At 34.7% G+C, this 25,015-nt stretch overlaps 1 protein-coding gene across 12 annotated transcripts in view; it reads left to right on the top strand.

Moving 5' to 3' along the window:
- LCORL (ligand dependent nuclear receptor corepressor like) overlaps positions 1–25,015 on the top strand; it is a 162,493-nt gene that overhangs the window by 35,558 nt on the left and 101,920 nt on the right. For 7 of the 12 annotated variants that reach the window (XR_002346349.1, XM_021100303.1, XM_021100293.1 and 4 more), the window contains exon 2: positions 13,426–13,491. Coding sequence is in view for 6 of the 12 variants with exons in the window: in XM_021100303.1 (XP_020955962.1) it covers positions 13,426–13,491 (66 nt within the window). In the remaining 6 variants the exon portion in view is untranslated. Of the gene's footprint in view, positions 1–11,278; positions 11,296–13,425; positions 13,492–16,600; positions 16,636–25,015 lie in introns of those variants that run through there. The other 5 variants (XM_021100296.1, XM_021100297.1, XM_021100298.1 and 2 more) reach the window with 2 other exon arrangements.

Genomic DNA, 25,015 nt, shown 5'->3' with positions numbered 1-25,015 from the left:
CCGCCGGTGTGGCCTTAAAACAAAACAAAACAAACTCTTACCATTCAATGATAAGAGGTCAAAAAGCCCAATTAAAAATTGTGTAAAAGATTATATAGAGACATATGAATGGCATTAAGCATGTGAAAAAATCAACATGGCTAATCATTAGAGGAGCGCAAATTGAGATATTTTGACATTAGAAATGTTTTAAACCATTAGAATAGTTGAAAAGAAAAAAAAAATAAAATAAAAGCACATAATTGACCATACCAAGTTATGTTGGGGATATGAAGCCACATTAACTTATGTACAGGGCTAGTGAGAATGTAAAATGATCCAATAACTTTTTTTTAACATTGATGTATGGTTAATTTACAATGTGTGTTTCTAGTGTACAGTAAAGTAATTCAGTTATACATAAATACTGTTTTTCTTATTCTTTTCCATTATAGTTTATTACAAGATATTAAATATAGTTACTGTGCTGTACAGTAGAACCTTGTTCTTTATCTATTTAATACATAGTAGTTTGTATCTTCTAATCCCAAATTCCTAATTTATACCCCCCTTCCACTTTCTCCTTTGGTAACCGTAAGTTTGTTTACTATGTCTGTGAGTCTGTTTCTATTTTGTAAATAAATTCATTTGTGTTATTTTTTAGATTCCATATATATCATACAATATTTGTCTTTGTCTGACTTAACATTACCTTGTATGATAATCTCTAAGTCCATCCATGTTGCTGCAAATGGCATTATTTCATTCTTTTTTATGGCTGAGTAGTAGTCCATTGTGTATATAAACCAAATCTTCTTTTTTAAAAATTAAAAATTTTGGCCACCCTATGGCATATAGAGATGCCAGGCCAGGGATCAGATCCTAGCCACAGTTGTGACCTATACCACAGCTGCAGCAACACTGGATCCTTGACCCACTGTGCTGGACTGGGGATTGACCCTGCATCCCATCACTCTAGAGATACCACTGATCCATTGTGCCACAGCAAGAACTGCAATACCACATCTTTTTTTATTGATTCATTTGTCGACGGACATTTAGGTTGCTTCTGTGTCTTGGCTAATGTAAATAACGCTGCTGTGAATATTGAGGTTGCATGTATCTTCTCTTCAAAATAAAATTTTCTCTGGGTATATTCCATAATTAGGATAGCTGGATCATATAGTAACTGTATTTTTAGTTTTTTAAGGAACCCCTCCATACTGTTTCCATAGTGGCTCAAATTTATATTCTCACCAACAGTATAGGAAAATTCCCTTTTCCCCACTCTTTCCAGCTTTCATTATTTGTAGACTTTTGGATGATGGCCATTCTGACCAGTGTGAGGTGATACTTCATTGTAGTTTTGATTTGCATTTTTTTTTTTTTTTTTTTGTCTTTTGTCTTTTTGTCTGTTGTTGTTGTTGTTGCTGTTGTTGCTATTTCTTGGGCCGCTCCCGCGGCATATGGAGGTTCCCAGGCTAGGGGTTGAATCGGAGCTGTAGCCACCGGCCTACGCCAGAGCCACAGCAACGCGGGATCCGAGTCGCGTCTGCAACCTACACCACAGCTCACGGCAACGCTGGATCGTTAACCCACTGAGCAAGGGCAGGGACCGAACCCGCAACCTCATGGTTCCTAGTCGGATTCGTTAACCACTGCGCCACGACGGGAACTCCTGATTTGCATTTTTTTAATAGTTAGCGATGTTGACCATCTTTTCATGTATCTGATGACCATCTGTGTGGTTTCTTTGGAGAAGTGTCTATTTAGTACTTCTGCCTATTCTTTGATTGAGTTGTTTGTTTCCTTTTTTATATTGAGTTGTATGAGCTATTTGAATATTTTGGAAATTAAGCCCTTGTAGGTCACATCATTTGCAAATATTTTCTCTCTGTCCCTGGGTTGTCTTTTTCTGTTGTTTATGGTTTCCTTTGCTGTGTAAAAGCTTATAAGTTGGTTTAGGTCCCAGTTGCTTATTTTTGCTTTTATCTCTATTGTCTTGGGAGACCGGCCTTAGAAAACATTGCTACAGTTTATGTCAGAGAATATTTTCCTGTGTTCTCTTATAGGAGTTTTATGGTGTCATGTTAAATCTTTAAGCAATTTGGGGTTTATTTTTATGTATAGTATGAGGAAGTGTTCTAACTTTTCTGATTTAAATGCGGCTGTCCAGCTTTCCCAGCACCACTTGCTGAAGAGACCATCTTTCTCCATTGTATATTCTTGCCTCCTTTGTTGAAGATTAATTGACCATAGGTGTGTTGGTTTATTTCTGGGCTCTCTGTTCTGTTCCATTAATTTATTTGTATTTTTTTGTGACAGTAGCAAACAGCATACTGTTTTGATCACTGTAACTTTGTAGTATTGTCTGAGGTCTGAGAGGGTTATGCCTCCAGCTTTGTTCTTTTTCCCCAGGGTTACTTTGGCAATTCTGAGTCTTTTATGGCTCCATGTAAATTTTAGAATTATTTGTTCTAGTTCTCTGAGAAATATTATGGATAATTTTATAGGGATTGCATCAAATCTATAGATTGCTTTGGGTAGTATGGCCATTTTAACAATATTAATTTTTCCAATTTGAGACCATAGGATATCTTTCTGTTTCTTTAAATCATCTTCATTTTCTTTTATCAGTGTTTTATAGTTCTCGGCATATGAATCTTTCATCTCCTTGGTCAGGTTTATTCCTGTTTTTTTTTTTTTTTTTTTTTTTTTTTTTGTGGGGGGGGATGAAATTTTAAAAGGGATTTTTTTTTGCTTTCACCTTCTGATATTTCATTGTTAATGTAACCAATTTCTCTGTGTTAATCTTATATCTTGCTCTCTTGCTGGACTGATCAGTACTGGTAGTTTTTGTGTCTTTAGGGTTTCCTATATATACTATTATGTTATCTGCATATAATGACAATTTTACCTCTTCCTTTCCAATTTGGATACCTTTTGTTTCTTTTTCTTATCTGATTTCTGTGGGTAAGACCTCTGAATACTATATGGAATAGGGAGTTCCCGTCGTGGCGCAGTGGTTAACGAATCCGACTAGGAACCATGAGGTTGAGGGTTCGGTCCCTGCCCTTGCTCAGTGGGTTAAGGATCCGGCGTTGCCATGAGCTGTGGTGTAGGTTGCAGACGCGGCTCGGATCCCGCGTTGCTGTGTCTCTGGCATAGGCCAGTGGCTACAGCTCCGATTCGACCCCTAGCCCAGGAACCTCCATATGCCATGGGAACGGCCCAAAGAAATAGCAAAAAAAAAAAAAAAAAAGAATACTATATGGAATAGAAGTGGTGAGAAGAGTGAGCATCTTTGTCTTGTTAGAGACTTTAGTGGGAATGCTTTCAGCTTTTCAGCATTGAGTATTATGTTGGCTGTGGGTTTATCATAAACAGCTTTTATTATATTTCTATATTCACTTTACTAAGAGTTTTTATCATGAATGGATGTTGAGTTTTATCAAATGCTTTTTTTGTATCTATTGAAGTGATCATGTGGTTTTTGTCTCATTTTTATTGATGTGGTGTGTCACTTTGATGGATTTGCCTGTGTTGAACCATCTTTGTGACCCTGGGATGAATTCTACTTGATTGTGGTACATGATTTTTTTTTCTGTGTTGTCGGATTCAATTTGCTGATATTTTTTTGAGAATTTTTGCATAAAATGATACAATAACTTTTTAAAACATTTTGATTTCTTAGGAAGTTAAACATAAACCTACTGTTTCACTACTAATTTTATGTACAAGAAAAAATTAAAACATATACTAGTATGACTGGATAAGTGATGGTATTCCATACAATAAAATGTACTAGAAAATAAAATAGGGTAATGATACAGGTGACAGTATGGATAAAACTCAGAATCATCTTAAGTGAAAAAGGTCAGGCCAAAAAAAAAAAAAATGAATGTGTATCATAAGTTTCTATTTTCATGAAATCCTAGAAAATGTAAACTAATCTATAGTCTTTGCCTAGGATTCTGAGTAGAGGGAGAGATGGATTAAAAACAAGTGAACATACTTTTAGAAGTGTTCTGGGTGTTTTTTGTTTTTATTGTGGTATTGGTTTTATGGACATATGAAGAGTCAGAACTCTTCAAGTTATATATTTTAAATATGTATTGTTTCTTATCTGCAAACTAGGTATCACAGAAGAAAAGATCAGTGAACTGAAAAATAGCCCCAGAAACTGTCCAAAATAAATTATATAAAAATAACTAGGGAAAAAAGTAAACAGTACCTTAATGACTTGTGGAACAATATCAAGTGGTCTAACAATATGTAATTGGAATCCTGGAAGAGAAATCCCGTAGAAAAAAATATTGGGAGAAATAATGGCCAGGATGTTTACAAATTTGATAATAGCTATATCCTGACACAGATCCAGGTAACTCAACCTGTCTCAAGTAGAATACACACAAAGAAAGCCGCCCAAGGAATATAGCAATTAAATCACTTAAAGTCAGTGATAAAGAGAAAAATTTGAAAGCAGCTAGAGAAAAAGATTGTGTACAGAGGAACAAAGGTAAGAAAGACTGCAGACAGTCAGCAGCTTTGCAAAACATTAGATACAGGAAGGGCCTCTTTAAAGTGCTGGGGTCAAAAGCTATCAACTTATAATTCTGTCTCTAACAATTTTTTTTTTTTAGATGAAGACAAAATGATTTTTTTCCCCCAGAAAAACATAGCTGAAAGAATTCATTGCTAAAATGTAATACTGAAGGAAGTCTTTTAGGCATATATAAGATCTAAGAAAAAAAAGGGACAGAAATTGTAAATACATGGGTGAATGTAAGAGTCATTCTCCTGTTTAAAATTTCTTTAATAACAGATGTCGATGTAAGGTGTATAACTGTGGCACAGAGGAGTATGGATATATATACTGTTCCTATCATTGTTTATTAAGTAGTACTATAGTATTTGAAGGTAGACTGAAAAGTTAAAATGAGCATTATAAACCCTATAGTAGCAAACACTGAACAACTAAAAAGAGGTAAGCTAATAGTGGCAATAAAATAGAATACTAAAAGATCTTTATTCAACCCAGAAGAATATTGTGGGATATGAGAGTGAGGGGAAGTAATAGAGGGGACAAATAGAAAACAAATAACAAGATGGTAGATATAAACCCAGCCACACTGATAATTACGTTAAATATTAATTGTCTAAGCACGTCAGTTAAAAAGCAGATTTACACTGGACAAAGATGAAGATTCAGTAGTATGTTTTCCACAGGAGACTCAGTGTAAATATAAAGGCATAGAGAGGTTATGTCTGTGTCTTTATATTTAAATTTTTATATTTTGTATATATATTTTTCATATTTTATATTTGAAAGTTAAAAGATGGAAAAAGATGTACAGTTGACCTTTGAGCAGCAATTGGGTTAGAAGTAGTATCCCTCTGTACAGTTGAAAATGTGTATGTAACTTGTAGTCGGCCTTCCATATCTGTAGTACCTCCATATCTGTAGTTCAACATCTGTGAATTTAAAGCATCTATGAATTTACAAGTACCGTTGATATATGAAATAGTATGGATAAATCTCAGTAACAGGTTGCTGAGCAAAAGAAGCTAGACACGAAAGAAAATATGCTCTGATTCCATTTATATCCAACTATTAAAAAGATGAGTTTAATTTATAATGACAGAAAATAGATTAGTGTTTCTTTGAGTTTGGGGTTGTTCCAGGCAGTTTACTCAGAAGAACACAAGGATACCATTTGAGTTGATGGAAATATTCTATGTCTTGATTATGTGCTTAGTTAAATGAGAGTGTGCATTTGTCAAAATTTATTGAACTTTGTTTTTTAAATGGGTATATAATACAGTATGACAATTACATCTTTATACAGTTGACTTTAAGAAAATCAGCTGATTGTGCAATGGAGGGAATTTGCACAATGTAAAATACAGGAGGAGCATGAAGTATTGTGAGAACAATTTGGCTGCTTTTGATTGGAGTCTTAGGAATGGTGTTAACAGCAACAGATATTCACTAAAGGCAGAGAGAAGAATTCCTAGATGGATGCTCTGCGATATACTGAGTAATGAAGTGAAGTATATAGAGCAATAGCAATAGGAAGAAAGGAGGTCTAAGTCCTGGAAGGATGGGTAAAGATTTAGATTAATGTTATTTAGACCTGTATCCTTATTCCTGGATAACCTCAAAAAGAATAGAAATAGAGGGCATAATTTTCATTTGATAGAGGAAAAATAAAATTAAGCAGTAAATAGTAAGTGAATTCCAAAGTTTGCAAGAAAGGAAAAAAATAGCTTTATACAAATAGAACAAAAATAGATAAGGAATTTTAACCCAAATATAAACTTTTAAATTTAGATTACTAAATCCTGTCAGTGTCTTAGTGTTTTATAAAAGGAAATTCTTTGTTATGTAATAATACAGAAAGATTGTAAGGAAATAATTAAAAATGACATATTATGGAAACAGTAAAAAAATGTTTTATAGCTTTGTAATATTAGACCATATAGTCAAATACAAAAATCATGCTAGAAATAAAAACGTTCACTTCATAACTATATAGAGTTCTGTTCACCAGGATGATGTAACAGTTAAAAAATTATAAGCATTTAATAATGCAGCCTCAAAAACACAAAGCAAAATTTCAAAGAAATAAAAAGAAATAGACAAAACCACAGTTTCATGGAAGATTTTGCATACTTTTCTCAACAATTGATAGAAAAAACAGACATAGAAAAACAAAAATGTGATAGGATGGTTAAAGAGCCCATTGCTGCACCCATCAACTTTAGAGTATGTATTCTTTTCAAGCATATGTAGAGAATTTTAAAAAATTGTGTATATTGACCATAAAGATAGTCTCAGAAAATTTGAAAGGATTGAAATCATGTCGATCAGTTGTAATTAAGTCAGAAATCTATAAAAAGAGTTGACTATCCATATATATTTGCAAATACATGCTTCTAAAAACCTTGAATCCAGAAGGAGTTCATAATGGAAATGAAGAAATATTTTGAATGAATGGAGGGAAAATATGACATGTCACAAGTTGTGTAATGCAACCTAAGGAGCACTTAAATGGAAATTGGTAACTTTAAATGCATATGTGAGAAAAGAAGGGCTGAAAGTTAATGAGCTAAACATCCATTTCAAGAAGGAAAGGTAAGAGCAAAATAAAATAAACGTCAGGAAGAAATAAAAGCAGGAACAGGAAATAATGGATAAGAAACATACAATAGAGAAGATCAAGGAATCAAAAGAATTCTTTAAATCTAAAAAAAATTGAGAAGCTTCTTATGAGCTTGACTGCAGAAAAAGAGACATCATATATAAGCAGAGTATGGAATGAAAAGCAAGAGGGATATGACTGCAGATGCTGTTGACATTAGGTAAAAACATATAAGGAAATGCTTATGCAAATAAATTGTAAAATATAGTTGAAATGGACACATTCCTAGAAAACTATAGCTAACATAAGAAATAGAATACAAGACAGTTAAATTTGATTGGTAATAAGTACTTTGGAAAGACTTTATTACCAGTTGGCATCCCTAGCATGCTCTTTTAAATGTTAGAGCAAGGTATCCTACATATCCTAATATTTTCCCAGAAAGGATATTGCCATTCATTTTATGAGGTTAGCATAATATTGATATAAAAACTTGATATAAGTACAGAGGAAATTTACAGACCAGTCTTACTGGTGAACATAGATGCAGAGCTTGATTGGTTGGTTGAGGTTTTTTTGGCTTTTTAGGGCCACACCCATGGCATATGGAGGTTCCCAAGCAAGGATCCAATCGGACATGTAGCCGCTGACCTACGCCACAGCCACAGCAACATGGGATCCAAGGCACATTCGCAACCTATACCACAGCTCAGGGCAATGCTGGATCCCCAACCCACTGAGCAAGGCTAGGGATCAAACCCACGTCCTTGTGGATACTAATCAGGTTTGTCAACTGCTGAACCACAGCGGAAACTCCTCTTTTTTTTTGTTTATTTTTATTTTTTTAATGCAGAGATTTGAAAGGAATAATCAAGATAAGAAACCCAGGAAATATATCTCACGATAATTTGAGTTTTCCCAGGAATGAAAGAAGTTTGGTTTAATATTCAGTATAATTCATGATGTTAAGAGATTTAGGAAAGAGAAATGGCATGGTTATTTCAATAAATTCAAGATAAATTTGAAATTCACTTACTAAAAAAAACCCATTTGTGACCACATGAATGGACTTGGAAGGTATCATGCTTTGTGAAATTAAGTCAAACAGATTGACAGACACTGTATGTTTTCACTTAAATGAAATCTAAAAAAATAAAACAAATGAACACATATAACAAAACAGAAACAGACTCACAGATACAGAGAGCAAACCTAGTAGTTACCAGAGAGAAGAGGTGTGGGAGGAGTGGCAAAATGTGTGAAGGTGATGGAGAGTTACAGACTACTAGGTATGAAATAAATAAGTACAAGGATGTAATCTACAGCACAGGGAATATAGTTAGTATTTTATAATAGCTTTATATAGAGTATAGTCTATTAAAATATTGAATTATTTAGTCAAATATAAATTGATCAATTTGGTAAAATTCTATCTTTTCATGGCAGGAAAATCCCCCTAGCAAGCTGTACAAAGAAGGAACTTCCTTAGTGTGAAAAGTAGTATTTATGAATACAGCAAACATATTTAATGATAAACCTTGAAATGCTTTCCCATTTCAATTTGCTATAAATTAAAAATGCCCACTAGTGTCACTAATTTTCACCATCATAATGGAGTTCCTAGCTAAGGCAATAAGGTAAGAATAGGAAAAAAGAAAGCAATTAGGAATGGAAAGGAAAAAAAAACACTGCCATTGTCTAGAGATGATATATTTGTGTATGTAGAGCATTCAGGTAAATTACTGTAGTTATAGAATTTAGCAGTGTTGTTAGATGCAGAATCAATATACAAATACTGATTTTGTTTCTGTAAGTCTAGAAGAAACAAAACGTTAAAGATATCATTAACAACAGCACCAACACTATGCACAGGCTATATGTAAGACCTTGGTCTTATCTAGTGAAGAATTGAGAACCCCAATAGATTAAGAATGTAATTCTGGAGTTCCCGTTGTGGCGCAGTGGTTAACGAATCCGACTAGGAACCATGAGGTTGCGGGTTCGGTCCCTGCCCTTGCTCAGTGGGTTAAGGATCCGGCGTTGCCGTGAGCTGTGGTGTAGGTTGCAGACGCGGCTCGGATCCTGCGTTGCTGTGGCTCTGGCATAGGCCAATGGCTACAGCTCCGATTGGACCCCTAGCCTGGGAATCTCCATATGCTGCGGGAGCGGCCCAAGAAATAGCAAAAAGACAAAAAAAAAAAAAAAAAAAAAAAGAATGTAATTCCTTGGTCACTTTCTTTTCAGGCTTAAATCTTGGAAATGTATTGTTTAGATTCAGTATGCTTATCTAGGGAGGAGCTATACATTTTGTCTGAAATACCATAGAATAACATCCCAAAATGGTTGTTTGCAATATTATTTTTGGACTAAATTGATCACAGCAAAATAGAATTAGAATATCTTAGTAATAGAGATTTGAGACTTGTACAGTCTGAGTCTTTATGCAATATTAAAGTCTTCTATAGCATTTTTGAAAGCATTCTCTGGTGGGAGTTCATTCACGTTTTTGCCTGAAATTTCCATCTGTGGGAACCAGTACTGAATCATTTTACAGAGATTTTATTAAGTACATATTTACCAGGTACCATGATAGCTACCTTACTTTGTCAGATTTAAGACATCAGTTGTAAGATGCATCATTTCTTCATGTTCTGCTAAATGAAAAAAATGTTGCCACCTTTTGACTGTGACACACTTGATTTTAGTGTACATCTGGTTTGTAGGGGTTTTAAAATGTTTTTTAAAAGCATTTTGTTATTATTCAACATTTCCACAGAAGTATTTCTACTGTTTTATAGTTTAGGAATATAACCGAGAAAATCTACTTGAGAAAATCTACTTTATCTATCTTTTTCAGATCTATCATGCTTCCTTCAGTTTTTTTTCCTTCATAATTTTGGTTTGGAGTTATTCTGAAGTTTTGATATGAGTCACTTAATTTTGTTGGTCTCTTAATTGCAAGTGCATCTCCACTGTTCTGCATTTGTACCCTCCTCGTCCCACGATTTCTGATTTTGGTGGCATAATTGTGCATGGATGATTTCCTATCTTTACTGTATATGTACCTTTACTGGTGAGCCTTGTCATTTGTGGAATTTTTGTTTCTGATGTTGCAGGCTTTTCTTTTCTGCCTAGAGAAGTTCTTTTAGTATTTGTTGTAAAGCTGGTTTAGTATTGCTGAATTCTCTCAGCTTTTGCTTATCTGTGAAGGTTTTGATTTCTTCTTCAAATCTGAATGAGAGCCTTGCTGGGTAAAGTAATCTTGGTGGGAGGTTTTTTCCTTTCATCACTTTAAGTATATCATGCCACTCCCTTCTGGCCTGCAGAGTTTCTGCTGAAAAATCTGCCAGTAACCTTATTGGGGTTCCTTGGTATGTTATTTGTTTCTTTTCCCTAGCTGCTTTCAATATTTTCTCTTTGTCTTTAATTTTGGTTAGTTTGATTAATATGTGTTTGGAGGTATTCCTCCTTGGGTTTGTTTTATATGGTACTCCTTGTGCTTCCTGGATTTGAGTGAGTGGTTCCTTTCCCATGTGAGGGAAGTTTTCAGCTGTTATCTCTTGGAATATTTTTTCTGTCCCCTTCCCTCTCTCTTCTTCTGGCATCCCTATAATATGGATGTTGGTGCGTTTAACGTTGTCCCAGAGTTCTCTGAGACTCTCTTCATTTGTTTTCAATCTTTTTTCTTTTCTGTTCTGCATTCGTAATTTCTACTAGTCTGTCCTCCACCTCACTTATTCGTTCTTCTGCCTCCTGTATTCTGCTGTTGACTGCTTCTAGTGAATTTTTTATTTCAGTTATTGTATTTTGCATCTCTTAAGTTTTATATCTTGTATCTCTTTGCTCAGTGTTTCCTGTAAGTTATCCATCTTTGCCTCCAGTTTACTTCCAATGTCTTGCATCATCTTCAGCGTCAACAGTCTAAAGTCTTTTTCCTGGAGGCTGAGAATCTCCTGATCACTTAGCTGATTTTCTGGGGTTTTTCCTTTCTCCCTCATCTGAGTTACGGTTCTCTGTCTTTTCATTTTTATAGGTTTTTGGTGTGGTGACCTTTTTACAGATAATAGAGTTGTAGCCTCTCTTACTTCTGGCGTCTGGCCCCTTGTGGCTGAAGTTGGTACGGGGGCTTGCTGTAGGCTTCCTGATGGGAGGGACTGGTGCTTGTCCACTGGTAGGTGGAGCTGATATCTATCCCTCTGGTGGGTGGGGCTTTGTCTCTGGGTGAGATTAGAGGCAGCTGTGTGCCTGGGGTGTCTTTAGGCAGCCTGTTTACTGATGGGTGGGGCTGTGATCCCACCTGGATTGTTTTTTGGTATAGGGCTTCTCAGGGCTGATGGATGGGGCCAGATTTTCCCAAAATGGCCACCTCCAGGGAAAAGCATGCTGATGAATATTCCTAAGAGCTTTACTTCCAATGTCCTTCCCCCACAATGAGCCACATTCACCCCTGTTTTCCCAGGAGGTCCTCCAAGAACTGCAGTCAGGTCTGACTCAGATTCCTATGGACACTGCTTTGCCCTGGGACCCAGTGCACATGAAAGTCTGTGTGCACCTTTTAAGAATGGGATCTCCATTTCCCCCAGTCCCGTGGAACTCCTACGCACAAGCCCCACTGGCCTTCAAGGCCAAATGCTCCAGGGGCTCTTTCTCCCAGTGCCAGATCCCCACGCTTGGGGGTTTGATGTGGGGCTCAGAACTCTCACTTCTGTAGGGGAGTCTCTGTGAACCAGTTACTTTCCAGTCTGTGGGGCTTCCCACTTGGGAGTTATGTGGTTGCTTATATCACGTAATTGCCCCTCCTACCTCTTGTTGTGGCCTCCTCTTTGTCTTCTGGAGTAGGATATCTTTTTGAAAGTTTCCAGTCCATTTGGTTGAAGATTGCTCAGCATTTGCTTGTAAATTTTGTTGTTTTTAGGGGGGAAGTTGAGCTCCAGTCCTTCTATTCTGCCATCTTAATCCCATCTGTTTTTTTTTCAATCCCATCTCTTTCCTTCATAATTTAAGCATCCTTAAATTAATTCCTTTTCATGATTTCCCAGTTATTTTGCCATCCCAGTCATTTTCCTTTGGGTGCTTTGTAGTTTATCAATAACCTGCTTAAAATGAATATAAGGAGCTCCCCTTGTGACTCAGCAGGTTAAGAACCCAGTGTTTTCTCTGTGAGGATGCAGGTTCAGTCCCTGCCTCACTCAGTGGATTAAGGATCCAGCAATGCCATAGTGTAGGGCATAGGTCACAGATGTGGCTCAGATCCAGCACTGCCATGGCTGTGGTGTAGACCTTCAGCTGAAGCTCCAATTCAGTCCCTAGCCTAGGAACTTCCAAATGTCACAGGTGTGTCATAAAAAGAGAAAAAAAAAAAAAACTTAATATGTTGCAGGCTTCAAAAAGAAAATTGTGAAATCTTAAAAATTAGTATATGTAAAAAGTAGAAAACTCTCAGTTCATGAACTAGAGTTTTGTTAATAAAATTTTCAGTAATTTTTTTCCTTGAAACAAGGTAAAAATGTATTTTAATTTTTACAGGTAAGTTTAAATATTATATATCCTATTTTTCATAGCAACAATTTCTCCCCATTTACACTCATTTAGTCATTTTTGTAATTACGGTTAAAGATGCTACTTTTTTTTAAGATAACGTTCACTATAACCAACATAAGCAGGATTGTAATATATGTCTAATTATATTTCTCCTTTTTACAAAATCAATGCAAAACAAATCTACCCGTTATTTTAACTTGGGAATATTTCTAAATGAGCCACCTGTTTCCTTATTTTAGAAATGAATATTTACATTTGAATATTTACTTTTCTTTTTGCTTTTTTTTTTGCTTTTTAGGACAGCACCCATGGCATATGGAAGTACCAGGCTAGGGGTCGAATCAGAGCTACAGATGCCAGCCTACATCACAGCCACAGCAACACAGGATCTGAGCCTCGTCTGCAACCTGCACCACAGCTCATGGCAATGCCAGATCCCCAACCCACTGAGCGAGGCCAGGGATTGAACCTGCATCCTCATGGATATTAGTCAGATTCATTTCTGCTGTGCAATAATGGGAACCCCCGAATATTTACTTTTTTTTATAATCCTGATAGTTATTGTGTGACTTCTTACTATGTTATATATGTTGCTTAATTCAACTTAATTCAAAGGAAAAATGACACTTCGTAGTATGTTAATTTATAATTTTCAGATGAAATTTATAATTTTTTGATTCATAGAATTTATGGGTTTTGATTATTATGAAATGAAACTGCCTTAGTAGTTGATATACTTTTTTTCTGTTTAATAATACAGGTTTTGAGAGTATTTTAGAAGGGCTTTATGGACCACGGCTACGAAGAGACCTCAGTTTATTTGAAGGTAATGTTTCTTTAAATTTTATTTTAAAATTTTAAATTTCTGTCCATTTTCCAAATGAAAAATGGTTGTTCTATACTAACTTTATATTAAAATGAGTTTGAGATCTCATTTAATTAGAAAATATTTTAAATAAGGAAATAAAATGATCCAAATATTATTTCTCTTATTACATAATGTTATTATAATCTTTAAAAAATTTTTTCAGTACACTGATCAAAATAGAAAAAAAGCTTGTTTTTGGTTTAATGGTGAAATTTAACTTTTGTTATTTTATACATTATGTCTGACTTATTCTTAAATAGGACTTAAAGGGGTTCAATTAAATAAATATGTTGCTAATGATACAAGCAGCCTGAAACTCAAATTGTCACTTTGAGAAATCCTTCCATGTGTATTCACAGTTTTATATTTATGTATAATACTGTTTGTTATTTATTGTAGCTTGCCCTTTCAAACTCTAGCATAAATCCCAATGGAAGATTTTGATCTATGCTATAATTACTGTAGTGCGGTTTAGTTTTTTTATTGCTTGCTTGGAAACGTAGAGCACTAGGAGAGAACATTTTTGTAGACATTTGAAATTTTATAGTACAATTCATTCACAAAATGTGCAGTGCTGGTATAGATTTTATACTTTGACTTTTAATAATTATTTCTGAGTCTCGTACCTGGTTAATTTTATATGCTAATTCTGTTACCTTCTATTCTACTCTGATACTTTCCATTCTTCGAAGACCCAGGTCCTTTAAAGGTCCTCCTCTCTCTTAAAAATAAATCTTTTTGAGTTGAGGGAGTGACAGTGATAGTGGGAGCAGTCACAACTTTCCTACTCATTCTTTTTCAGTGTTGGGCAGGACAATTGTGTTATGAGTCTTAGAACTGAAAGTATCCATGAAAGGTCATTTGTCCCAACCACCCATGTTCATCAGATGAAAGATATCCGTGCAAAACATGACTTTTAGTATGAAAACTCCAAAATGAGCCCATTCTAGTATTTTATCATTGTTATTATGGTTAGGATCTTTTTCTTTTATCTCTTATTTCACTCCTTTCTTATTTTATCATAGTTTAACACTGAATTAAATATTTTACCTGATACATTTATAAACAACACTGACTAATTGTAGTTTCACTTATTTTTCTGAGCATGTAAATGAAGAAAGGAAAAATCCAAAGAAACAAAAGTTTAACCTATGCTTGATATTTCTTTAGTCTTTCTTTTTAAACCTGCTGTCCTCATTCATATCAGAAGTCAGCGTTTTACTTAATTGCCTTTTGGTAACTCAAGTTGCAACTTGTAATTCTAAGCCTCTTGCTTCTCCCATTTTCCTTTATTTACATAATTATATGTGTATATGTTTATGTTTTTTTTCAAAAATTGCTTATTTCATAATGCAGAATGTCCTAAGGAAATAAATTCTTGTATTTTATTTTTCAACTACTTTAATAAAAGAATAAATATATCCAGACATATATTTTTTTCCTGTCTTATTTTTTAATGATTTTTGTTTTTTACATTATAGTTGGTTTTCAGTGTTCTGTCAGTTTTCTACTGTACAGAAAAGTGACCCTGTCTCTCTCTCTCTCTCTCTCTCTCTCTCACACACACACACACACACACGCATATATATACACATTCATTTTCTCACATCAAATGTATATTTTATTTTATTTTATTATTTTGTTTGTTTGTTTGTTTTTGAACACTTATTTATTTATTTATTTTTTGTCTTTTTGCTATTTCTTGGGCTGCTCCCACGGCATATGGAGGTTCCCGGGCTAGGGGTCTAATCGGAGTTGTAGTCTCTGGCCTAAGCCAGAGCCACAGCAACGCGGGATCTGAGCCGCGTCTGCGACCTACACCACAGCTCAGCAACGCCGGATCATTAACCCACTGAGCAAGGGCAGGGACCTAACCCGCAACCTCATGGTTCCTAGTGGGATTCGTTAACCAGTGCGCCACGACAGGAACTCCCAAATGTATATTTTAAATTAAAATGTTAAAGTTTACCTGTAGGTCATAGGACCAGGAATAATTTTTTCTTTCTAATTTATTAATATTTTCTAATTTCCAAAAATGAAATGTGTTATTTGAATACTAAGGAAGCATAGTTTGAAAATAAAATACAAGAATGGAAATGAGCTATAAGCAATGAGGTATTAATTAAATTAATTATAATAGATCTACTATGTAATAATGAAGAACGATGATCTAGAATTTTATACACTCAGAGTTCCTGTCGTGGCTCAGTGGTTAACAAATCCGACTAGGAACCATGAGGTTTCAGGTTCGATCCCTGGCTTTACTCAGTGGGTTAAGGATCCGGCGTTGCCGTGAGCTGTGGTGTAGGTTGCAGACGCGGCTCTGATCCCACGTTGCTGTGGCTCTGGCTAGGCTGGCCGCTACAGCTCCGATTAGACCCTAGCCTGGGAACCTCCATATGCCAAGGGAGCGGCCCTAGAAAAGGCAAAAAGACAAAAAAAAAAAAAAAGAAGAATTTTATATACTCAAATGATACACTAGTGAACAAAAACGGTAGGCACAAAAAACTATACACACTGTATCCTACAAGTCAACTTTAGCATACAGTGTGATTTTAATTTTAAGACTTTTTATCATATATATTTGTGATTTGAGAGGTTTATATTTTAATTCTTGAATCTGATTCAGAGTTGCCTCCAGATTGAATAGTTTTGAAAGAAGCTTTTGAATGCTGCTAATTTTTAATTTGTTGGAAACAAAAGTCCTAGCTTTCTGCTTCCTTTGATCTGTTCTTAGGACTTTTTGTCCTTTTGAAGAATAATAAGTATTATTCATTTCTGGAGTAAATTCTCCAAAGAAACTTTCAATGTCATGAACTTTTATGTACTCCCTAGTGTGTAATCACTTCTACCTTCCCAAAACTCATTTTTCCTGCCGTTACAGGACTGTTAAGCAGGAAAGTCTGCTTTAATCAATCCTTTATCATGTCTTATTCTTGAACCAGTTTCTGTCATTTGTGGGATCATCTGATTTACTTGTCCTGACTAGGGATATTTACAAAAATAGGAGAAGAGTACAATAGGTATATGTAAAATGGCTGATAGATCCTTATTGGCTTTTTTCTAGGTGTGTCCACATTTCAAGGAGAAATTATATCAGAGGTATGCAAGCTATAGCATGTGGGCCAAATCCAGCTCACTGACTGTTTTGAGTGGCCTGTGATCTAAGAATGGATTTTACATAGTTGAAAAAATATCAGAAGAAATTATACTATTTTGTGACATGTGACAACTATATGAAGTTCAAATTTAATTGTCCAATTAATAAAGTTTTATTGGAAACAGCCCCTCTCATTTGTTGACATACTCTCTATGGCTACGTTTGTATTGCAGCAGTAGAGTTGAAAGGTTGTGACAGAGACCAAATGTCCTGCAAAACCTGAAATGTTTATTCTCTGGCTGTTAATAGTAGAGTCTGCTATTCCCTGAGTTATTATACCACTGGCTGACATTTAATGTTTTTGGCTTAACTTCCGTTTTTTCCGACTGTTAACATTATGATGATGGAGCCAACAGAGCTTCTTTTTAATAATATTTATTGGATGAAATATTCTGAATGCTTATTTTGTGTTAGGAGCTGTGATGATCAATGAGGAAAGAAAAATAAATAGGATCTCTTCCTACTAGGAATTCACTAGGTATTAACTTAAAAATGAGTAGTTTCTAGTATGAATTGATGATTATTTATATTAAAACTGGAAAATCTAATAATATTTTATAGTTAAATAAGTTATACTAGTTTTTCTCAATGTGTGCACAAAGACTTATCCCAAGTGTACAGGCATATCTCAGCAGTATTGCAGGTTCAGTTCCAGATTGCTGCAATTAAGAGAATAACACAATAAAGTGAGTCTTGTGAAAATTTTGGTTTCCCAGTGCATATAAAGTTTTTGGTTTGTACAGTTATGTTTATACTATACTGTAGTCTGTTAGGTGTGCAATAGCATTATGTATAAAAAACAATGTACCTACCTTAGTTAAAAAACACTGCTAAAAATGCTAATAATCACTTGAGCCTTTAGCAAGTCATAATTGTTTTGCTGGTAGACGGTCTTGCCTGATGTTTATGGCTGCTCACTGATTAGGCTGGTAGTTGCTGAAGGTTGGGGTGGCTGCCTCAATTTCTTAAAATAAGACAAGTTTGCTACTCTCAATTTACTCTTCCTTTCACAAATAATTTCTCTATAACATTAGTTCTATTTGATAGCATACTACCCACAGTGAACTTCTTTTATAATTGGAGTCAGTCCTCTCAAAACCTGCTATTGCTTTATCAGCTAAATTTATGTGATATTGTAAATCTTTTGTTGTCATCTTAACAGTTTTCACAGTATATTCATGAGTAGATTCCATCTCAGGAAATCACCTTCTATGCTCAACCGTAAGAAGCAACTCTTAGTCACCTGTACTCCACTAAAATTTATTTAAAAAAAGAAGCAGCAGCAGCAGTGGCAACTCATTATACTTTAAAGTTTTTTCATGAGTTTACAACAATTCAGTCATATCTTTAGGCTCTACCTCTGATTACATTTTTCTTGCTATTTCCACCACATCTGTGGTTACTTATTCTATTGAAGTCCTGAACCCTTCAAAGACATTCATGAAAGTTGGAATCAGCTGCTTCAAAACTCCTGTTAAATTTTGTTGATATTTTGACCTCTTCCTATGAATCATGGATTTTCTCCATGGCATCCAAAATGGTGAATCTTTTCCAGAAAGCTTACAATTTACTTTGCCCAGATACATTAGAGGACTATCTTTGCCAACTGTAGATATTTCTTGAGTAAGATTTGAAAGTCAGAATGACTCCTGATCCATGGGCTGCAAAATGGATATTGTGTAGGCAGGCATGAAAAAACATGAATCTTATTATACATCTCCATCAGAGCTCTTGAATGACCAGGTTCATTGTCAATGGACAGTCACATCTTAAAAACAATTTTTTTCTGAGTAGTAACCCTCAATGGTGAGCTTAAAATATTCAATAAATCATGTTGTCAACAGATGTGTTATCATCCAGGCTTTATTGTCCCATTTATAGAGTGTAGGCAATGTGAATTTAATGTAATTCTTAGGGTCCATAGAACTTTTGGAATGGTAAATGAGCATTGACTGAAACTTAAGTTATCAATTTCATTAGCCCCTAGCAAGAGAGTCAGTATGTCCTTTGCGGCTTTGAAGCCAGACGTTGACTTCTCCTTTTTAGCTACAAAAGTCCTAGATGGTGTCTTCTTCCAATATGAGGTTGTTTTGTCTACTTTTAAAATCTGTCATTTAGTATGGCTGCCTTCTTTAATAATCCTAGGTAACCTACTGGATAAGTTGCTACAGCATTTATATCAGCAGTGTTGCTTCACCTTGCACTTTTATGTTATAGAGGTGGCTTCCTTCCTTCCTTAAAGGTCATGAACAAGTCTCTGCTAGCTTCAGACTTTTCTTCTGTAGCTTCCTCACTTCTCTCAGACGTCATAGAATTGAAGGGAGTTAGGAACTTGCTCTGGACTAAGCTTTGGCTTAAAAGACTGGCTATCCAAACCACTGCAACTTTCTTCGTATCAGCATTAAGACTATTCTGCTTTCTTATCATTCATCTATTCACTGGAGTAGCACTTTTAATTTCCTTTAAGAACTTTTCCTTTACATTCACAATGTGGTGGTTTGGCACAAGTGACCTAGCTTCCAGCCTGTCTTAGCTTTTGATATACTTCCTTCACTAGGTTTAATCATTTCTAGTTTTTGATTTAAAGTGAGAGACTTGCTATTTCTCCTTTCACTTGAACTCTTAGAGGCCATCATAGGGTTATTAATTGGGCTGATTTCAATTTTGTTGTGTCTTAAGGAATAGGGAGGCCCAACGAGAGGGAGAGAGTTTGGGGACAGGCCAGTTGATGGAGCAGTCAGAACATTCACAAAAAAAAATTATTAAATTTGCCGTCTTTTTTAATGGCTGCACCCATGGCATATGGAAGTACCTGGGCCAGAGATTGAATCTGTGCTGCGCCTGTGACCTGTGCTGCAGCATTGGCAATGCTGTATCCTTTAACCCACTGTGCTGGGCTGAGGATCGAACCCGTACCTCCACAGCAACCCAAGCTGCTGCAGTTGGATTCTTAACCCTCTGTGCCATGTCAGGAACTCCAAGTTTGCCATCGTATTTATCAGCACAGTTCATGGCACTCCAAAACAATTATAATAGTAATATCAAAGGTGAGTAAAAAATCACAAATCACTTCAACAAATATATAATAATGGAAACATTTGAAACATTGTGAGAATTACTAAAATGTGTCATAGAGACACCAAGAGAATAAATGCTCTTGGAAAAATGGCGCTGATAAACTTGCCCAACACAGCAAGGTTGCCACAAACCTTTGATTTTTGGCAAAAAATGCAATATCTGCAAAGTGTAATAAAGCAAAGTGCAGTAAAACAATAACACTTCCTGTATGGATGTTCCACAGTTTGCTTATGCAGTCACCTATTTGAAAAGCTTAAGTTCCTTTTGCTTTACATCCTCACCAGCATTTCATGTTGTCAGCATTTTGGACTTTAACCATTCTAATAGGTGTATAGTGGTATTTCCTCTCAATTTGCTTTTCTCTAGTGGCATGTGATACTGAGCACCTTTTCATATGCTTATTTGCTATCTGCACTTCTTCTTGGGTAAGGTGCCTGTTCACATAGGTTTAGGAGTCAAAGAATGAGTGAGGAAATATTTCCTCTGTTTCTGTTTTCTGAAACAGATACAGAGAAACCACTTGGGATGGTGCTTTCTATTTTGGAAGGTTATTTATTGATTTAATTTCTTTAATTGTTAAATGCCTACTGAGGTTATGTATTTTTTCTTGTGTGAAATTTGGTAGATTGTGTTTTTCAAAGAATCTGTCCATTTTATCCAAGTTTGTGGGAAACTGATGTATATAATATTTTATTATCCTTTTAATGTTTATATGATCAGTAGTGGGGACCCATCTTTCATTTTTTTAATTTTTAAAAAATTTTTATTATAGTTGATTTACAATGTTCTGTCAATTTCTACTGTACAGCAAAGCAACCCAGATATACATCTATGTATATCTATAGATATAGTATATATCTATTCTAATAGGTATAGTATATATCTATTCTTTTTCTCATATCATATATAATATATATGGATATATATCTATTCTTTTATATGGATAGATATATCTATAGATATTGTATATATTTATTATAATAGATGTATATATTATATATATAATAGATATACATAATATTCTTTTGTTATCCCTGTAATGTTTGTACAATCAATAGTGGGGGCTCATCTTTCATTTTTTTAAATTTTTAAATAATTTTTATTATAGTTGATTTACAGTGTTCTGTCATTTTCTGCTGTACAGCTAAGCGACCCAGAGATAGATATGTAGAGAGAGAGAGATCTATAGATATAATATATATCTATTATGATAGATATAGTATAAATCTATTCTTTTATATATAGAGATGTATGATCGATCTAGCTATAGATATAGTATATATCTATTTTAATAGATATATATAATATCATATATCTATAGATATAAAATATATCTATTCTTTTTCTCATATTATCTTCCATCATGTTCCATCATAAGTGATAGGATATAGTTCCCTGTTGCTATACAGCAGGATCGCATTGTTTATCCACTTCAAATGCAATAGTTTGCATCTACTAACCCCAAACTCCCAGTTCATCCCACTCCCTCCTCTCTCCCCTTGGCACCCACAGGTCTGTTCTTCATGACCATGAGTCTGCAGATAGGTTCATTTGTGCCATATTTTAGATTCCACATGTAAGTGATATCGTATGGTATTTGTCTTTCTCTTTCTGACCAACTTCACCTAGTATGAGATTCTCAGCTGATGCTAATTATTTGAAAGTCATGGAATATAAACTGGAAGGATATATTGCAAAATGTTAATCATTATCCCTGGATGATGGGATTATGAATAGTTTTTCTTTTCTCCTTTATACTTTCATTGTAGTTTATATATAATCTCATAGTGAAAAAAATTGATTGTATTGCCTACTGTTCAGCATCTTTTCTCAAATCAACATAGTTATAACCACTTTTTTATGACCTTAATGAAAAATCTATTTTTTAGTATTCTCCTTTTTCACATTTTCATTGGGCTTTATCTTTAAGAACTCCAATTTTATTTTCTATAGTCAGAGGGTACTGAAGACAGTATAAGCATTAAAAAAAAGGTGTGGTTATTTAAAAGAAAATGAAAGTAACGTCTACTGGATTTATGTGTTATGCATATGTTTTTATTTAATTTTTACTATAACCTTTAAGCTGCAATTATGATTATCCTCATTTTACAGATAAGGAAATTGAAGGTCAGAGAAAGTAACTTGCTCAAGGCCACATGGTCTAGTATGTGGAAAGACATGATTCAGTACAAGGCTCTCTAATTTTTTTTTTTTTGATAGGCAAGAAACAGATTTATTAAGATAGGACACTTGTGAGAAATGCAGGCAGGCAGGCATGGAAGCTCTACCAAGGCTCTCTAATTTAAGTCTGTTATCTTTCCCAGATAGATTAGGTAAATGATTGGAGCCAGACTTAGACCACAAGAGTATGTATAAATGGTGGAAAGGTTGATCTTTGTCATTCCTTTACTATCAGTTTTAATATATGACATTGCCTTTTATTAATAAGGCTAGTTGTATAAGGCACATAATTTGACCTGTTTTGAGCTTTTGAGATACCTTCATGTATTAAAATTTCAAAATAAGAGACAACTTTAGTGATGAATATCTGATTCATTGTCACATTTTAATTGAGAGAGAAAATGAATCATTTTTTATAATGGTTTTTTAATTTTTATGACCTGAAAGGACAGCCTGGACAGAGAGAGAAATCTGGCCTAGAGGTGACTATTCAAAATTTCTTTTCCTAATATACAGCACAAATGAAGCTTTCTACCGAAAAGAAAATCATGGACATGGAGAACAGACCTGTGGTTGCCAAGTGGGAGGGGGGAGGGAATGGAATGGGCTGGGAATTTGGGGTTAATAAATGCAAACTATTGCCTTTGGAATAGATAAGCAATGAGATCCTGCTGTATGAGCACTGGGAACTATATCTAGTCACTTATGATGGAGTATGATAATGTGAGAAAAAGGAATGTGTATGTGTGACTGTAGAAAATTGACAGAACAATGTAAACCAGCTATAATGGAAAAAATAAAAATCATTTTAAAAATTGCTATATATGTAGGTGTGTGTGTATATATATATATATATATATATATATATATATATATATATATGAATGTATAAGATGTATGCCACTATCTTTTATTTGGACTGAAAATTAAGTTGCCATATAAAGAGTAATTATTAAATATTTCTAAGTAAATTCATAATTTTTGAACCCAGTAACATTTATAATTCTTTTTTTTTTTTTTTTAATTCTTTTTTTTTTTTTTTTTTTTGGTCTTTTGTCTTTTGTTGTTGTTGTTGTTGCTATCTCTTGGGCCGCTTCCGCGGCATATGGAGGTTCCCAGGCTAGGGGTTGAATCGGAGCTGTAGCCACCGGCCTACGCCAGAGCCACAGCAACGCGGGATCCGAGCCGCGTCTGCAACCTACACCACAGCTCACGGCAATGCCGGATCCTTAACCCACTGAGCAAGGGCAGGGACCGAACCCGCGATCTCATGGTTCCTAGTCGGATTCGTTAACCACTGCGCCACGACGGGAACTCCTGAACCCAGTAACATTTAATGGCATTTATGTAATCATTGATTATTCAGTGCCATATATTTAACTATGTAGGCATTTACTTTAATTAACATTTCCTTGAAGAACTTCACCTAAAATAAATAAATTAGGATAATCTTATCATGCCTAATTTTATTTTACAAGTGGTAATTGTTTTAATTAACCCAAAGTTGTCCTTTAAGTCGACCTATTTATCACTAAAACTTTATGAAATGTTTCAACAATTTTTCAAAAATACCCCTTTTTCAGACCGATTTAGCTATTTTTCCAAAATTCCAATGCTGGATTTCTTTCATATTCTTATTCATGAGGCCATAATTTTAAAAAGCAGTAAGATTTCCTTGATCTATCAAAATTATGCTTTGCATATGAGTAAGTTTTTGCTACAGTGTACAGTAATGCTGTATAAGCTATGTAGCAGACATCTCCAGAATCTGTTATTGGGTCATCTCATTCACTGCACTCTAGGCTGTGGGTAGGGATTACATCTCCTCATGATTCCATTTCTCAGACTCGAGGGAATATTGGCTTTATGGGGCAGGTTTTTCTGATGTTGAGTGTTGGAAATTGAAGAGAATTGAGGGAACTTGCCATGCCTTCTAAAGCCTCACCTTGGAATAGTCTGTTGTTACTTCTCATGTTCATTTCATTGGTCAGAGAGCTGTGCCTCCCTAGTAAGAGACACTGCATGATCTTATATTCAAGAGTATGAATATATATTTCTATTCTAGTGACAAGGCGAAAGGTTGGAAAAAATTATGAACCTGCATAGCTACAATTCTGGGTTTTCAGTTGTATAGATTGTTAAACCTTTTGGTTTGTCGGGTATATAGAAATAGTGATCAGTTTTCTTAAGCTGATATTCAATTAAAATTATATGCTGTAAACTTACATTTTTATATACATGTGTGATAGAAGAGGATTTTAAAAGTAATGGCTGGGGACTGTCTTGTTAATAATTAGCTTTTGCATGGTATTTTGTAGCTTATAAAGTAATTTCATTTAAAAAAAATTGATCACAAGTAAATTAGGTGAAAGGATCCTTATTTTACAGATGTGGAAATTAAAACAAAAACTTTGTATCTTGGCAAAGTCATAGCTAGTAAGTTCCATTCCAGGTTACTGGAGACTTCAAATCCAGTAAACTTTTCCTTACCCTGTACTGGATCTTATATTCTCATTCCCTATTCCTTGGAAGTTTATATAATTATTAGGAATATTTTTGGACTACTGCCAAAAATCAAAGGACGCTATCACTACACCCTATATTCCAACAAATTATATTATCCTCTATTCTGTCCTATCTATCTGGATTAATGTAAGAATATCCCAGGGGCTGAACCTAACTAGTATTTATTTGTAATCATCCCAGAGAGATAAGTTTATTGTCTGTGTGTAGTTAGCATAAAACATATTCAGATTCATTGTATTTCAGAATTATAAGAGAAATTACTGTGATACACCAGTGCTTTTCAAATTAGTTCCAGTGTAGCTGCCTCAGATGATAATGGTTTATATATTTGAGGTTCTGTATATGAATTTGAGAAAAGAAATTAGAGGGAGTTGCAAGGAGTAAGTTTGAAAAATTACTGTCTGTGCTAGGATGACAACGTTATTATACCTTCATAATATTCCTTCATTAAAAATTGTTTTCCACAAACTCTCTAATATATTACAGTAGTTGGATTATAAAAACATTCCTGTGGAAAAAAAATCCATATTTGGTAAT

This window comes from Sus scrofa, chromosome 8 (assembly GCF_000003025.6).
Source record: "Sus scrofa isolate TJ Tabasco breed Duroc chromosome 8, Sscrofa11.1, whole genome shotgun sequence".
In the NCBI taxonomy this organism is placed as follows: Eukaryota; Metazoa; Chordata; class Mammalia; order Artiodactyla; family Suidae; genus Sus; species Sus scrofa.
The sequence above is the reverse complement of the archived record's forward strand: the minus strand, read 5'-3'. Positions and strand labels throughout refer to the sequence as shown.